The 16,640-nt window shown below is 33.0% G+C and overlaps 1 protein-coding gene across 7 annotated transcripts in view; it reads left to right on the plus strand.

Moving 5' to 3' along the window:
* The window catches only part of LOC127861846 (uncharacterized), a 129,137-nt gene that overhangs the window by 20,140 nt on the left and 92,357 nt on the right, over positions 1 to 16,640 (plus strand). Inside the window, exons 3-4 of one of the 7 annotated variants that reach the window (XM_052400531.1) lie at positions 10,493 to 10,669; positions 13,458 to 14,095. The exons of 5 other annotated variants lie outside the window; for them this stretch is intronic. In XM_052400531.1, the coding sequence (XP_052256491.1) occupies positions 10,493 to 10,669; positions 13,458 to 13,651 (371 nt within the window). In that variant the 3' untranslated portion in view covers positions 13,652 to 14,095. Of the gene's footprint in view, positions 1 to 10,492; positions 10,670 to 13,457; positions 14,096 to 16,640 lie in introns of those variants that run through there. One more of the 7 variants, XM_052400532.1, reaches the window with a different exon arrangement.

Below are 16,640 nucleotides of genomic sequence, written 5' to 3' on the forward strand. Positions count from 1 at the left end.
CGTACAGAATGCATAATCGAGAAAATAATGTGATTAAATACAACAAATCAGTGGTCAGTTTGTTCAGGTAATGTTTTTAACAGAAAAATGCAAACAATGATTCAAACGTATACAGTCGGCGTAACATACACATGAGAGTGATATAAATGTATTACACGGTAATAGATTTTCTTACATCTAGTGCATACTTTTTTTATATAGTTTTCAAAGTTTTTAGGAGAGCTACATTAGCAGATCCGATAAGAGATTTGCATTTATATACTGATGGTCAAATGTTAAAACTTAAATCTAGCAATCTCCGCCTGATAGTAATGCTGCATGGACAAATGGTACAAGTCTTCTACATCGCGACTACAACAATACAAATAGTATCTTCCGTTTCTTGCTATATTACTTCAACGATAGAGGCCCGTATGAATTCTAAATACTAGTAAGTCCCAGATCCCGAAGCGTGTAATAAATTTCCTTATGTTAACAGGCAAAATATCAAGAAGCTAGTTCAATACAGTCGATTGGTGTATAACGGATAGCTAAGGACTTCGAGTCTCATTTCAACGTAAACACCATGCATTCAGTAATTAAACCAATAAACCTAGATAGACACATCTTTCGTCTTTCCTATTGAAACATGCCAGCGGTTTTAAATTCCGAAAAGTATTATTTGTTTACAGCGCGAATTTCATGGTACACTGATTCAGCCATTACCGGATCGCTTAGGTCTTTATCGGATTACATGTGTATCGTGTTATTTCTTGAAATTTGACACATCATTTGTAAAAAATAATTGCAATATATGTACATTTCCAGAAAGGAAATTTATTTCTGCGTTTATTAAGACCAAATTCACGGAAATCGCTGCACAATTGATGAAGTAATTGCTGTTCAAAGCGATGCACCCTATATTCGGGTCATTTTGAGTTGAATCTATATATAGATTTGATTGCGGAAAATATGTTTTCAGAGAAATCGATTTGTCGTTATAATTTGATTATTTTTCATTAAAAATGATGTTTTTACTTATTAATATTATAGCCTCACGCTTACCACATGTGTTTTGGACAACTTCAATTGGGTTTATATTTATTTTGAGACAATCCACACATTCCTGAATATGGGTCACCACATGTCCGTTATTCACTAAATCACGAGTTGCAGCTTTCATGCTTATTTTATATGGTACGCATCAATTCGGTTTCTGAGCATTCATACTTTTGTAAAGGACACATAATACTAAAATATTACATCAATGAACATTATGGTTACCAAACAAAAACTGCAAAATTCAAGAAACCATTCGTCTGCACTTTTCCTGTCGTCACAAAAACGGTGCGTACATAACGTGACCTTGTTTTGCTTTCGAAAAAAGAAACAGTTGTAAACATTGACACACATCAACAAAAACATGAATCGACTTAACAATGATAGGCTATTTGTATTCAATTAATAGAAAACTATAAATCTTAACATAAATAAAAGTATTTTGCAAAAAAACGTTTATGCTATCCGTTACTCACTCAAATCCGCTATACACCAATCGACTGTAATGAGCGTAATCCGTGAAAACTGAACTACGCAGTAATAAACCTTGCCTTTCGCGAACAAAGTTTCTTATTACTCGCTCTTTAAATATGAAAAGAAAATAACTGCATATAGTTTCAGGATTTTAAAATACCTCTTAAAAGCCAAAATCATCTAAACGTTTCTTATCACATGAAAACCAGTTAGAGTGACCCAGTTTACATCTTCAAACGCTCTAAGAAACGAAGTTTTAATAATTATATTATCGCTTTGCAATATCTTTCACAGATACGATATGATTCTCTTTTACCTGGATATAAATAATTGGTATCGCCCCAAATCGCAATATTCACCTACAAATGAAGATGATATCCTTACATTTAAAATAGATTTTCAAAAGTGTTAATGTCAACAGGTCACTAGTTTGTTGACTGACTCAGCTTTGACCTTAAATTTGGTGAAACTGAAAGAACATGTCCATATATGAAACGTCAGTTTCATGCCATTGTTTTTACAAAAACGTTTAAATCATTGAGTCTCCACAAATACATCGATTAATGACACAGTGAGAATGGTTTTGAAAACAATTTATCCGTATTCAATACTGAGTTAGTCAGCTTTATCAATCATGAATAAATACAGCATGGTACTGTTAGGAACCATTTGAATAACTTCTTGTTTCGATATTATAAAACCGAAAGCTTGGTATAACATGAGTGCAATTATTCAATTTACTTCTGATTCGTCACTTAGTATCGCTTTACAAGCAAGATTAAACGAATAAAAATTACCAAATTATTCAACAATTTCCCCGATAGAGAGCGTTTGAAATTGCGCCTTGTCCCACAGTCGTCGTGAATCGTGCTTCGTCATTATTTACAGCAGTAACACATTTCATTCCAAATAAACTTCGTTAAGACGAAAATATGTTACGAGATCTAGTAATATTTTGCATTTGTTTACGACCTAGTCAAGATTTGCTTATTTCTATTAACATTAATTAAAGTGAGCAGCTAGACACCACAAGATCCCTCTTGTATGCATTATAATCGTGTTCAAAACATTTGTCGAAATGAGTTCACACAATTGATTATGATGGGCCAATAACTAGGTCACTAGGTCAAGTTGACAAATAATCGGTTTAACATTCGTGATGTTACACTTGATTTCGACTAAGCAACAATTCAGTCAAAACATTTGTTTCAATAACAGCCGAGTGAGATGCATTTTTGAATTATATGGCTTTATATTAAATCACGAGAACACTAAAGAAGTAACTTTATTGGTCAATCCTCCTAAAACTGGTCAATTAACTTGTATCAATTATACAAAGTTTAACAATCTACTTGCAAACTGACTAAAGTTCCAAACCGTGTCATGAGGTATCGCCACTACGACATTTGGTTGTGACGTTTGGTTGACATAAAAACTCTGAAAGTTGCATTTTGCCAAAACGTCACGAAACTTTATATTGTGTCAATGACGTCTAGACCATTTTAGGCCAGTAAACTTAAAGTCAAGTCACTACCAAAATAGAAAAATGATTTCTGCTATAATATCTTCAGTTTGTATGGACGTATAATACGATTTTTTTTGTATAGGTAGCTTGATATTAAATATAGGACCAATCGGATCATGATCAATGTTACTGTTGCTAAATTAAAGAAAAGCGGTAACCACTTTAGTTCTAATGGTGTATTTGCGCTCAAGTGTTCTGCTTCAGTGGCTTACATGCAGACATACATTATGTATTTCAGACAATTTTTGTCAAGGTCAATCAATGTTAATGTTACTTTTGTTTCCTCTCAATAACTTTGAATAGGTTAAGTGCGCTGACCATAGTGTATAGGTAGCGGACAGACCACATGTGATTGCACAATTAGTTTAACCCTTTGCCACTTAGATTCGTATTTTGAGGCATTTGAAGACCCATAGAAAGTTAAATTTAATTAAAGACTTTTTTTACTAGATTCAAGCTTTAAAGGCTTCATTTCCAACCCTAAGATACTGATAAGCAGTGAACAGCATAACACCTAAACAGACTGCGAGTTGCTCGCAGGCTGTTCTGGTTTTATGCTGTTTGCACATAACCATTTTCGCTTTGCCTTTGAATGGGAAAGGGTTAAATAAGTTAATTAGTAAAACTTTAAAGATATTGGTCCGTATTAATCATCCAAATTAAACACTTTAGACCATAAATACAGCTTATGTTAAAAATGTAATGTTCAATATAAAACGGTATTGTTAGCCTACTGTTCATTAAGCTGAAATTATAATATTATTCGCCTTATAAACAATATGTAATGAGCTAAATCGGTATCCTCTTTATGTTCAAATTGTGTGTGTTCTGGGATCGAATTATATTCTTTATTTTCTAAATCTCATAAGTTTTAGTTAAATGATCCGACAAGACTTAAGACTAAACCATATTACCTTTAATACGTAAATGCAATCATTAAACAAAGTATGTACGCCTTGCGTTAAAAAAAAAAAGATGCGTCACGACTGCTCGTCTCACATTTCATTTCCTCACAGTCTGTTTTTAAATCCAATATCCATTATGTACGCGCGAATAATGCATTACGGCAGTTACTGGGTTGTATTCTTCGTTAATATAGATTGAATCCATTGAGAACATACACAATGGCGAAATACGATGCAGCATATTGACAAAACAATCCAATTTCATGCTTGAGCTAAATCCGGTATGTGCAGCACATATTAATTGCAGGACCATTACTTTCTATTGTGCAAACATTGTCCTCAATATTTATCCTATTGCCAGATGAAAATCGGTAGTATAACAACGATCGTATAAACATGAGCTTTATACTATCGCTATTTCAAGATCAGATTTGGGCTTTTCCAAAACATAGTCCCGTAGCCAGGGTTTTGAAAACGGGGTTGCGAATTTTTACCATCGAGGATGGTTATTGAGCAACGAAGGGGGTATGTGCGGTAGCATTTTGAAAAAGAAACGTAAACATCTGCATCAATACTAAAAAGTGATCAAAATGGAATAACTGTTTTCTTTAATTTTTTAAACTATTTTTAACAAATACATTATCTTTTTCTAAACAAATTTCAGAAACATATAACACTTAAAGAGGTCTTTTCACAGATTTTGACATGTTTTGAAGTTTGTCAGTAAATGCTTTATATTGATAAATGTAAACGTTGGATATAACAATCCCAGTAAAAAAATCAAGAATAAAATTAAAAAAGGAAAAAAGGTAACCCTCAGCAGGGCTCGAACAACTGACCCCTGGAGTAAAAAGTTTACGTCTAAGACCACTCGGCCATCCTTCCATATACAACGACAGATGTATTTTATACTTTATATAAGCAATCCTCGTAGTTTGACACAATATAACGTTAACAAGAGAACTCTCCAAATTATTAAATCGTTTCGCGTTGCAACGCTTTATAATTTTCGGGTTTTTTAAATCGCCAAAAGATTAATATTATGGCTATTTTAGAGCGTGGTTAATGTTCAGTATTACGGTTTCCTCACAAATATCATAACTACAACGAAAATTTGCGAATCTGAGACAACTTTTTTTTCTCAATTTTGTCAATTTACCCAAACGTGAAAAAGGCCCCTTTAAGGCTTCATTAAGACCCTATAACCACAAACTACTTGCCCTATGGTCCCAAAGTCCTTAACAATTTATACCAGGACGTTGAAGAAAAAACATGTACTTATTTGCCCATTATATGCTCAAGATCCGTCACAGTTGATGAACATTAAACGTTAACGTCCATCTGATCATATTTAACAACGTTTCAAATTCATTATAACAACTGTTTAAGAATAGGACATTCAAGTTTGACATAATACAAACATTGTGGAAAGCTATGTATGTGTTGGTAAACTACAAAAAAAGCTAAATTGCTTTGTAGAAATGATTTGTTTTCTTCTCATTCAACATAAAAATTATCCTGTCTTGAGCATAGCGGATATTTTTGTTGATGGAAAACCCTTTACGGGATCCGAAAATGGTTGTAAGGCGATAGAAAAAAAGACAACGCAGTCTGTCGAAAATGCTGTGCACAATGTGTAATTGTTATGAATCGTGGTATAATGCAAAGTTATTAACCAGTGACTCATTTGTCTTCGGCAATAGTCAAAGGGTGTCCTTTGATTTCAGTCATTTTCGGAAGCTGTCATAACATTCAGTTAATAATCATCTAAAATGTATTTTCTTTTTTTTATAAGATTATTTATTCAAGTTAATCAAATCGTTTTTCAAGCCATTTAGATAATTGTTGAAAAAGGTTATTGGACTGGGATTTCAACCACAATAAGTAGGCGTCATCATTTTGTTTCATGATATTTATTAAAGTTATAGCTTTAACATACATTAATAACGATGACAAAAGTTACAAAACAATCATTTAGTATCAAATATCTTTAAATAAGTATCGATTTTATACGGATTAGAGTGCCAGGTTAATAATTATGCATTAAACTGAAAAACAATTTATAACAAAGATTGCAATTCCATTTTGCGGGAACCGGCTTCTTAGATCTCCTCAAATTTTGCTGTCAAAACCTCTGTTGATTTCAACAATTCTACGGTTAAAATTGTAAATAAAAATCACGCGCTGTCTTGGAAATGACTTAATCGAGAAATTAATTTTGTGATGATCTGTCGGTTGCATATTGAATACAGCATTATTTTAACGCTTAAATACGAAGGACTCACCGGGTTCCTGGACAAAATAACCGTTTTTGCTTCAAATTAAAATTGGGGTGCAACTTATAGTAAATTGTTTTACTTGTTAAAAAAGTTGGGTGCGAACGCACCCAACGCAACCCCCCCCCCCCCCGGCTACTAGTGTGAATTGGAGAATCTGTTTTTGTCAACTACGGAAAAACTAAATCGTCAATCCTCGCGCTACATCGGTTCTAAGCATCCATGATAAACTTGATCTTTATACAATACCCACATATAATTCCATATATTCACAGTTGTTGTCACCTATGTATAGTTGACAGCGGTTTTGAGTAATATAACGCTTTCCATCTTTCTTCACAAAAACATGAGGAAAAAAAAGTGAACAATTATTAATGTGTGTTTACTACATAATCTTAATTCAGTGATTTTTTTTTGATTTTTTTTGTTACAGCCTGTGGCATTTGGATTGGAAAAATTAGCGCGATAAACCATGAAATTTGGAATAATAGCGCGATAAACCATGAAATTGGGAAACATTATAAGTATGATTATAAGAACAGAATAAAAATTGCTAAGTTCATGTTTGACAGCATTTTTATATTATAAAGTGTTGCTTTTATGTCTTCTTACAACGTTTAGTTAATATCCTTCCACATGGATATTAAACTTGCAATAATCTATAGATTCTTCAATATATATGTACCATTATGATTTAATCATAATCTCTTTAAGAGTATGAATTTAATTCAGGATGTTTTTTAAAGTAAAATATGATATGGTGAAAACATTTACAAATATTAACAAATATGTTCTTGCTGTGTAAATGTTGTATTAAATGGAGCTAAAATTATACATTTCATTTGTTTACCTTTTAATATCTTTCACAATTGACATCCTCAGTTCAATGCCATTTCACCAAACTATACAGCGTGACAAACATAATAAAGCAGAATATGCATATGAATCTGATTATACACGGATCCACTAACATATAAATCAAATCATGTTTGTCTCTTTCCATTTTCGAACGATACCCATCTTAAATGCTTTAACTTTGTGAGTAAACTAACTCCAATTTCCCAACACAGATTTTCGTGACACGCATTACATTTGAAGATTTCTAATAAATATTTGTTGTTGTTCATCTCAAACGTAGTATTTTGCTTTAATTGACGCACACATTAAATTATCTCCTAATAACCATGTGATGTCCGCTGTTAATTTTAGTGTTATTTATCATTTTTGTTGCTCATTGCAAACTTCTCGTCTGCTTGCCGCCATCTTGGACGTGTGTAAAAACAGGCGTTAACAATCGGGATACATCGACTATCGACGGTATCCTCCGCATTATAGAGAGAGATGTGTGGACAGCAACGTAAAATCGTATTCGGCTTCATTCGCGAACATTCGTAAGACAGTTGTCATTCGGCGAAGACTCGACAAGCTCGATCGGCACTCGTTCTACGAAATTAACGCTAAATGACATTGTAATCTTATTGGCTTTATTGGGAAAATTTGGTCATTTTTGGGGAAATTTTGGTCAATTTTTGGGGAAAAACGTCATTTTTTGCAATTGGGAAGCAGCCGAATATCGGCGGTAATTTTGGGCAAAAAAATCACTGTTAAATTATATAACAATTAAAGCGAATGTTTATTGGTTGCTCTATTTAGTTATAATGGGAGAACATTCAGAAGATGTGTGAATACCATTTTAAAATATGATCGTCTTGAGACATTTGTTTACAGTCTGTTAATAATAAAAGGCTACATATTTTGTACCATATTGTAGTTATTAATCGAACAATATTTACAATAAGGCCTATCATTTGATACTAGGCATGATTTCGAAGTGTCAAATGTCCGTTAGTCCAAGTCTGTAAATGTATAATCAATGTTTAAAGAAAGTATCGGCCATATCGAAATGATATTTTGGTAGGTTTAACGGTCTGTTTAAAACAACTCGCATCTGTAAATAACATGTAATAAATTTATTGTGAATGTTAAAAAACAGTTAAAATGTCAATACTTCGTGCAATTATACCCAAATTATCATGCAATTTTGAAATTTGGTAAGAAATATCTTTTGCTGCAGCCTTTCTACCATGAATATTCACTACATGTGTCTTCGTTCACCAACATTATTTCTTATTGTTTTGTCGATGGTCCATATAATCTAAAATGGATAAAACAAGAATTTAAGGCAGTAATATTTCTAGGAGATATCTAATATATAATTCAAGCACGTATGCTGTTCATTTAAGGAATCAAACGTAAGGAGCCAATGTAAAACTGTAGCTACAAATGTAATACTAAATAATTATAAACTTCTTTAAAGCTCGCCATCGTACTTACGGTGAGCTATTGTGCGTCCATTGTCGTGTGATGTGTTTGTTACCTCTCTTGTGGACTCGTTTTTAACCCAATCTTAATGCAACTTAGTGATCATGTTTATCTAGGCAATATGTAGGCCGAGTTAGAATCGTCGTCATGTCCGTCGAAAAATAAAGTCACCAGATTAAATCATTGAAAACCATTGTTACACTTCAGACGTCACATTAACGAATTAAGACACTTGGTAAGAAATTGTATCTTGTAATTAACCAGGTCAAGCTTGAATCTAGGTCTGTTGCATTTAGAAATTAGGTCCCTTAGTCTCATACCTTTATCAAACGTCGTGTCTGCACTCAAGAAAAACAACATGAGTTTACTTAATCATAGTGGTCGACACTTTTAAAGACATTTGTAGGTTCAGATCTGGGTAACGTGCGTCCCAAACCAAGGTAACCAGGTAAAATGTTAGAAAAAAAACTTGTTAATATTGTAGATGCCACATTAAAAATTATATCACGACAAAACTGTCAGAATGTTGACCTTTACATACTAGACCAAGGCTGGGTCACATGCGGCAAAAAACAACAACATATTCGCTATGTGAAATCTTTGAAAAACTTTGTTTTCACTCTAGTGTCTACATTTATGTCTCAAAATAGATGACGCTTTGTCCAAATGTCTAATTTGGAAATATCTATGATTAATTCTTATCTGCGCTACTTGCTTCTCAAACCACGTTACCAGGTCAAATCTTATAAAAACCAAGTTACCATTCTAGTTCATTATATTGAAAAATATTGATAAAAAAATATCGAACATATAGAAAATGTTTTTAAATGCCACCTCTAGTGAAATGGCGCTTCAGACAGACTAGTTTAAGTTCAAAAAGTCATAATTCACCAAGAAAACCAAAGAAATGAATTAATTATAAACACAAACATAATACGTTTCCGCCGCGTGTTTTCAGTGCAACGAATTGGTGTTTAATGAAACACGAGTTTTCAAATCAAAATACATTTGCGTTTACCAGAAGAACTATTGCAAGACATTGTGTCAAATGGTTTAACACTGCCAAGAGTAGCATAGTGAAAAAGAATAAAACTGCATATTTTGTATGTGATACATATTCATTTGTGGCATATATTAAATGGCACAATACAAAAACATACCTACATAGAGAATAATAGGTTGGTGACGTGGATGGAGAATGGTTATCTGGCAAGTCGGAGGCATCTATCGGGTGAGCCGAAGGCGAACCCGATAAGATCCTCCGACGAGCCAGATAACCATTCTCCATCCACGTCACCAACCTATTATTCTATTTATCCTGTCACATTTACAACATTCGTTAAAATGTTTCTAAAATATCTAGTTTTCGAGTATTTTGTGTTTAAATATTTAATATGGTAAACATCACGCGCGAAAAAAAACATGGTGGCGTCACGTCAGGCAAAGCGCTTAGGCTAGCCTCCATCTTGTTAAGACACACAGAAATCGACTTACTCGTTATTAATTCAATACACAAAGACGAAATTATGCTGTTTAAATAATAATGTTTAAACAAACAGTTTTTTACATGTATTTGGTATTTTATTAATAGAAAAAAATTATATTTTATTAATAGAAAATAGTAAATGCATGCGCATGCGCGGATAGCAACTGACGGATATTCGAGGTCACGTGGTCATCTAGCCTAATATCTTTTGGGATATTATATTACCTGGTTATCGGGCGGATTTAAAGGCATGTGACAGGATAAATATGAATATTGGCAACAAAACTGTCTACATAATATAGTAACAATGTTTTTTCTATATCTGCTGCATTTGAATAATCGACGTACAAGGGATGTGAACTATGCATTTGTTGCATGCCATGTGATGTTATTTACACTCGTAGAATAGCTTATCCACTAATTTCAGACAGGTTCTTTTGCAGACTTGTTAGTTCTTCATTTACAGACTGGTTAGCTGAAGTAAAGAAGAACAACGAATCCGTCCCGTTTGTCCCCAAACATAAGGCTACACTGTGGTACAAATCTTTCAAAGCCACTAACAAAGCAGACTCAATGTGGGAAATGGAATACCTGTATTATACTTGGAAGAACCAGCAATATACCGTTTATCCGAATTTTCAAGGTAATGAAACGTGTGGTGCAAGTGAAGTGTCAGTTTGTGTACATGCTTTAAAAAATTATCTTTACGACTGTAATAACTGATATTTATTATAATAATGCTTACCTCTAAAATATAGACAAATATTGAGATATTATTCAATACAAACTTGCCATTACTTACGCCATTTTAATATCTAACATGTGACCAACGTGCTGATGCTTTTGAACACTCTGGCGGACGCATGTATTGCTAAATTTTCGTAAAACTTCGTGAAAACATTTTCCTCAATGCTCTCCCGGCCGAGTTCGAAACTGGCTTAAGTGGAATCAAATACTGGCTGTCTGTGCCGTATTCAACAAAAACATGTGAACACACTCCGGATGTTTTGCCTTATCTTCATGACACTTTGTACGAACATTTGCAAAATGATATCTTTATCTAAGGCAAAACTTACCACGTGAGATAAAAAACTAGTCCACTCTTGTGAAGTTAAAGAAAACGCTTATGAATACTATATTGTTTAAATTAATAGTAAAATCTTTATTAAATTTGGTTAGAACATTTGTTAAAAAATTAAATCGCTGGAGTTCAAAACTTGGGGCCGTGTTCGGTAAAACACTATTTTAAGCTTATCAAAAATGCTGGTAAACACTCTCGAGGCTACATTCATTTCCTTAACGCAACTTGGTCAGAACAATTGTCAAATAATATCACGGCCGAGTTAAACGCTGAGTTACGTGGACTAACAACTAAATATCTTAATAATATGTCAAATAAAAACACTATGTGCAAACGCTTAAGGTAACTGTTATTACCAAGTCTCCATTGACCTTTTAAAGACCTTTTGCTCGAATGATATCTTGGCTGAGATCGAATATGGGGCATGTGGGGTCAAAACTGGGTCACCAGATACAATTTTTAACAAGCGGATTAACAATAGAGGTTGCATTATGACACAATCGGAATTTAACTTGAATTGAAGTTGTTCAAAACATTTGCCCCAATCATATATCGGCAAATTTAGAAACTGATTCACTTTGGTTAAAAAGGTCAATAGTTTGAATTAACGAAAACGCGTGTGAACTATCCACATGGTTTGCCCAATCTTCGTGAAAGATTTTCAGAACATAAAATATTTTCCAAATTATAATTTTTCAGTGGGGTCAATAACAAGAGTATAAGCACGAATAAAATGAATACATTTGAAGCTAATAGAGGCCATATTCATTGCCCAATCTGTATGACACTTGGTGGATTAAAACAAATTCTCACGGTCAGATTCAAAACGAAAGCATGTGGCCAATCTTCATTAATTCACAACGTTTTTGAACTTTTCTGATAATGTTGTCCCCATAGATTTCTCAGAAGCGTTTAAGAGTGGGTTATATGGGATAATAAACTAGGTCAATATGTAAAAATTAAAGATAATGTTTCACATGGATAATAATTCTACAAGCATTAAGCGTAATCTTCATGAAGTTTGATGTTTACATTTGTTTAAATGATTGCTCAGATTAGTTCGATTTGATTCATGTATACATTAAAAAACATGGCACTCAAGACGTCTCCTTATGTGGCTATCATAAAACCATTCTAAAGATCTAGAAGTAAAAAGGTATACTCACTCGTCGTGAAACGTGCTCAAAATTTTCAAAACGTGTAAGACCTAACAACAATGGGTTGTTTCTGATAACGAGTCTGAAATATATGGGTTTGTAGGTTGAGTTTTTTTAACAAGACTAAATTTACTTCACTAATACAGTCATTAGTATATTTTAAATTTTATTGCTGCAAATATAACGCGATATTTAAAACAACTTTCCTTACGATCCGCAATGTTGAGATCCGTTATTTAACAAATCATTAATGTCCGATTAATTGAGAATCAGGGACTGAAGTAACTAAGTCCACTTTCATAAGGATTGGTGCTCCACAATCGTACGTGACACTCAGACTCGTGTTATGCGTCACACAAGAAGCCATTTTTGTTAGTTTATTGTTAATCGTCCGCTTGCTTCTGACTTATACGCTTTGCCAGCCAAATAAACCATTCTGATAGCAGCGTTAATTTATAAAGAAAAAAATTAATGTAGCGAATGATGAATAATGTTTTCATGTTTAACAATTATAACTGTTTTTCTTTTATTTCATTATTTAAATTTTAATTTGATGAGAAATGAATAAAAAAACGAGTACTCGTGTTGTTGATGATGTTTTTGTACGAAAGTTGCTCAAGTTGATTCAATATTGCCAAGACTAACTCTGAAAATAAAAATAAAGAACGATTTAGGAGAGATTTTTACAAATCGGACATTAATTCTTCAGAGTAGGCAGTGGGTCGGCAAGGTTACCAGAAAAATATTATTATTGTATATGTCTTATATAATATATATGTGAATTAAGTTTTAAAATGATTGTGTTTCATTCAAAACATAGCTTAATTGCGGTCCTTATGAAACTTTTGTGAACACTAATGGACATTAACCTACTCAACTCAGTTAAGCTCGTTGGGGTCTCCGGGGAGCAGCGTTATGACCTCTTGTATTTATTAAAGGTCCGCTGATACTCCTGTTTGTATAGTCGCATTTTTGCCGTCCATCTTCTTCAAAATATATCAAATATTGGTTATAAACCAATTTCTTTCTTTCAACACAAACATATAAAATATTTTTGTCATCAACGCCAACTGAGTGGACATTAATAAGTGTTTTGTCAACGATAACGACAATAGTAAATGTTCCAATTACTAAGGAGATATCATGTGTAATAAGACAGAACACAAACGCAAGTTCAAACTATATCATTTCAGACCACAGAGGTTTGACCTTTAACTGGTACGAGGACGGTCTACATTCCACGGGCGAGGGCAGGGGAAAAACGGAAGAACAACGTAATTTAGTATTAGAATGGACACTTGATGACCAGAGTTTGCCTTTCGAACCAGCATATGTTGACAACAGGGGAGTTGTTATAAAAACTGAAGTTTGGAAAACGGAAACCTAGCATGCCAGTAAATTTACCTTCTCATTGTTACATACAAGAAACTAGTAATCTGCCCCCTTTCGAATAAAAACATGTCACATTCCTACACAATCAATTTATTCTTATTTAAAAGTGTTTTGACTGTGTATTGGAAAGAGACAAATATTACAAGTGAAAACTCGTCAAAGTGGAATCTGCTTAAGCAATGTATGGCCGTCAATATAACCATGACCAATTTGAAAACTTGTGCTTAATTGCAAGGCGATATTCTGTCTACGGTCGGACAAGAAAGCATGACGGCGAGAAAGTTAAGCGTGAAGAGTATTAATACAAACATCAGGCATTATGCACGATTTAATCATGACCAATCGTTTCATTGTGTTTATTATTTTATGAGTTACATAATTTTCTGTTGTCTTCAACTAATCATTAAATTGAAATCATTGAAATACAATTGAAATGTGCCATATGTGTCAATTCCGTATTTATATTGATTTTACTTTTGTATTGTGTAATTTTCTTGCATTATCTCGCCTTTTAAAACGATATGATACTTTTCAAATATCTATTATATATTCTTATGGAATAATTCGTTCGAGTCGCATGCACAAATTTAGAAATCTATGTCGTAGACATCCATGACTGCTTAAAGAAACCGCTTACCTTATATTCCCATAAGTGTTTGAATGTCATATACAACAACTAAACATGACAAAATGCAATGCATTAACAATATGATTAAGTATTACACACCAAGCAATTAGTGCAAACCAATTATGTAATTGGCCAAACAATTAATGTTGCATTCTTAATGTATGGTAGTTTGTTCATTGTAACTGATCATGTCTGACGTAACTGTTTCATCTGATGAGTTGTATTTTCAACCACATGATGAAAACAAACTATTTTTTCCCAACCCTGTAACTCGATGTTGTGGCTTACTATTCATTTCCAAAAAACGTTTTGCATAGTCTGGTATATATAGAAACATGGTTTAAATTAAAAATACCTTAAATCGTGTGTATGTAGACAATCACTTTACGAATGTTCCTCATCTTGTTGATTTATGTATCATGTTGAGACTCTTTTGCTAGTATGTTGCTTAAATATTTAACGAAACATCGACGTATAAATGACTGATTGCATAAGAAGTCTTTGATCGATACGGATACAACTAGGTCAATATTTTATTCAAATAAGAGTAGTCAACTTTGGTTTATAATTAGCTTTATAAATGCAAACTTTTAATATCAATTTTCATTTGTATGGATAATAACAATAGTCGGGTAATTATTGCGTGTCATTTATTTCCTTCCTGTGGTAATGTCGTGTATATCCCAAGCATAAACATTTGGGCATAGATATGATACTTTTTATACTTTTATAAAACACTTTTCAGTTTAAGGAAATGAACCGCTTGGTTTAATATGCTTATACATTTAAATATGACTAACTGTTATATAGCTTTACCTGAAGATTATGATATTTGTGATATCGCATGTTGTCTTACTTGAGCACAAGACTTTTACGGTGTCTGTCTGTCTTGTGTCATAACAAGTGCGTCTTTTATTTATATATTAAACACTTAATAGGTCATATGTTTGTCCTATCTTAATGACACTTTGTCGGAATCGATTAATATATATCGACAAATGTTGAGCTAGTTAACACGATATCAAAAGCAAGGATCTAATTCAAATTGAAAATCCAAATTTGTTATAGAGGTCACAGGTATTGCTCTACCTTTATAAAATATATTCTCAACTTTATCATGCGAAGCGGAGGAAAGGGGTCAGATCACTAGCCTTAACTCTAAACTCTTATTGAAACTTACTCAGAAATTAGTGTTATCATGTTATTTCGATCGATTTCAGGAATGATGACCAACCATCAAAAAACAATGCAGACACAAGCCAATAAACCTTAAACTCAGGTCAGCGCCAATGGTATTTTGTACAAAATACAAAATACAATCATAACTAATCATATCATAATGATAACATTGATTATATGCTCGATTTTGATAGTTAAAAGTATTGACAAGGTCTATATTATAGAGCGGACTCTGAATGACACGGAATCACATAGAACACAAGATGGATCTGCTTCATAAATAAAATCTCAAACGTTTCGACCCACTTGTCCATCTAAAAACTTAATCAATACATGTATTGCCAAACGTATCACCAACAACATCCTGTCGGTCGACCCGTTCACACTTGACCAGTCCTCTAATATCTTTTCCTGACCCATCTCAATTGGATCGCCTCAAAATGCATATTTCACCATCCAGGATTTATGACATGTGGACTTCTAAATAAGATTAAGACTTTTTTTTTTACAAATTGTTGTTCTGCCACTAAGATATATATTTATTATTAATTGTTGTCATTTATAAATTAATAATTGTAAAACAAATACGGTATTTTAGAACTGTTCTTGTTTCGTATTTCGTGGTTGACGGTCCCTTTAAAATAAAAGATAAGAGGATGATAAAGTTAATGTTCATTGAATTTTATTATTCCTTTATGTATTTTAAGTACAATGGAGCTTATTCACATTTGGCTTGTCTAATGGGATCAAATATTAAAATACTATTCAATATTCGACGCGGGGCTGTAAGATTAATTAACTTATATTGATTAAAATATCACGACTGGTATGTTACATTTCTTGAAAAAAGTTCATATTTTCAGTTTATTCGGTAATAAAATTTCGCGATTTTAAATCGAAAGTACATCGCGAAAACCACTCTCCATCCACGACATTAACCTCTTATTCCCTATATACACAGATGGATCAGTGTTGGTACACCATCCTGTTAGTAATAATATAGAATATATACAACGGAATAGACAAACTTTATATGTATATGTAAATCATGCTTTTGTTCTATATGTCTAAAATCAGTTTATTATAAAGACATTTAGAAATTATCGGTTCACAGGATATGAAACAGCAACGCTATACATGTACATTTTACAATAAATAGGTTTGAATTTCATTTTAA

The sequence above is a fragment of the Dreissena polymorpha genome, chromosome 16 (genome assembly GCF_020536995.1).
Source record: "Dreissena polymorpha isolate Duluth1 chromosome 16, UMN_Dpol_1.0, whole genome shotgun sequence".
Taxonomy (NCBI): domain Eukaryota; kingdom Metazoa; phylum Mollusca; class Bivalvia; order Myida; family Dreissenidae; genus Dreissena; species Dreissena polymorpha.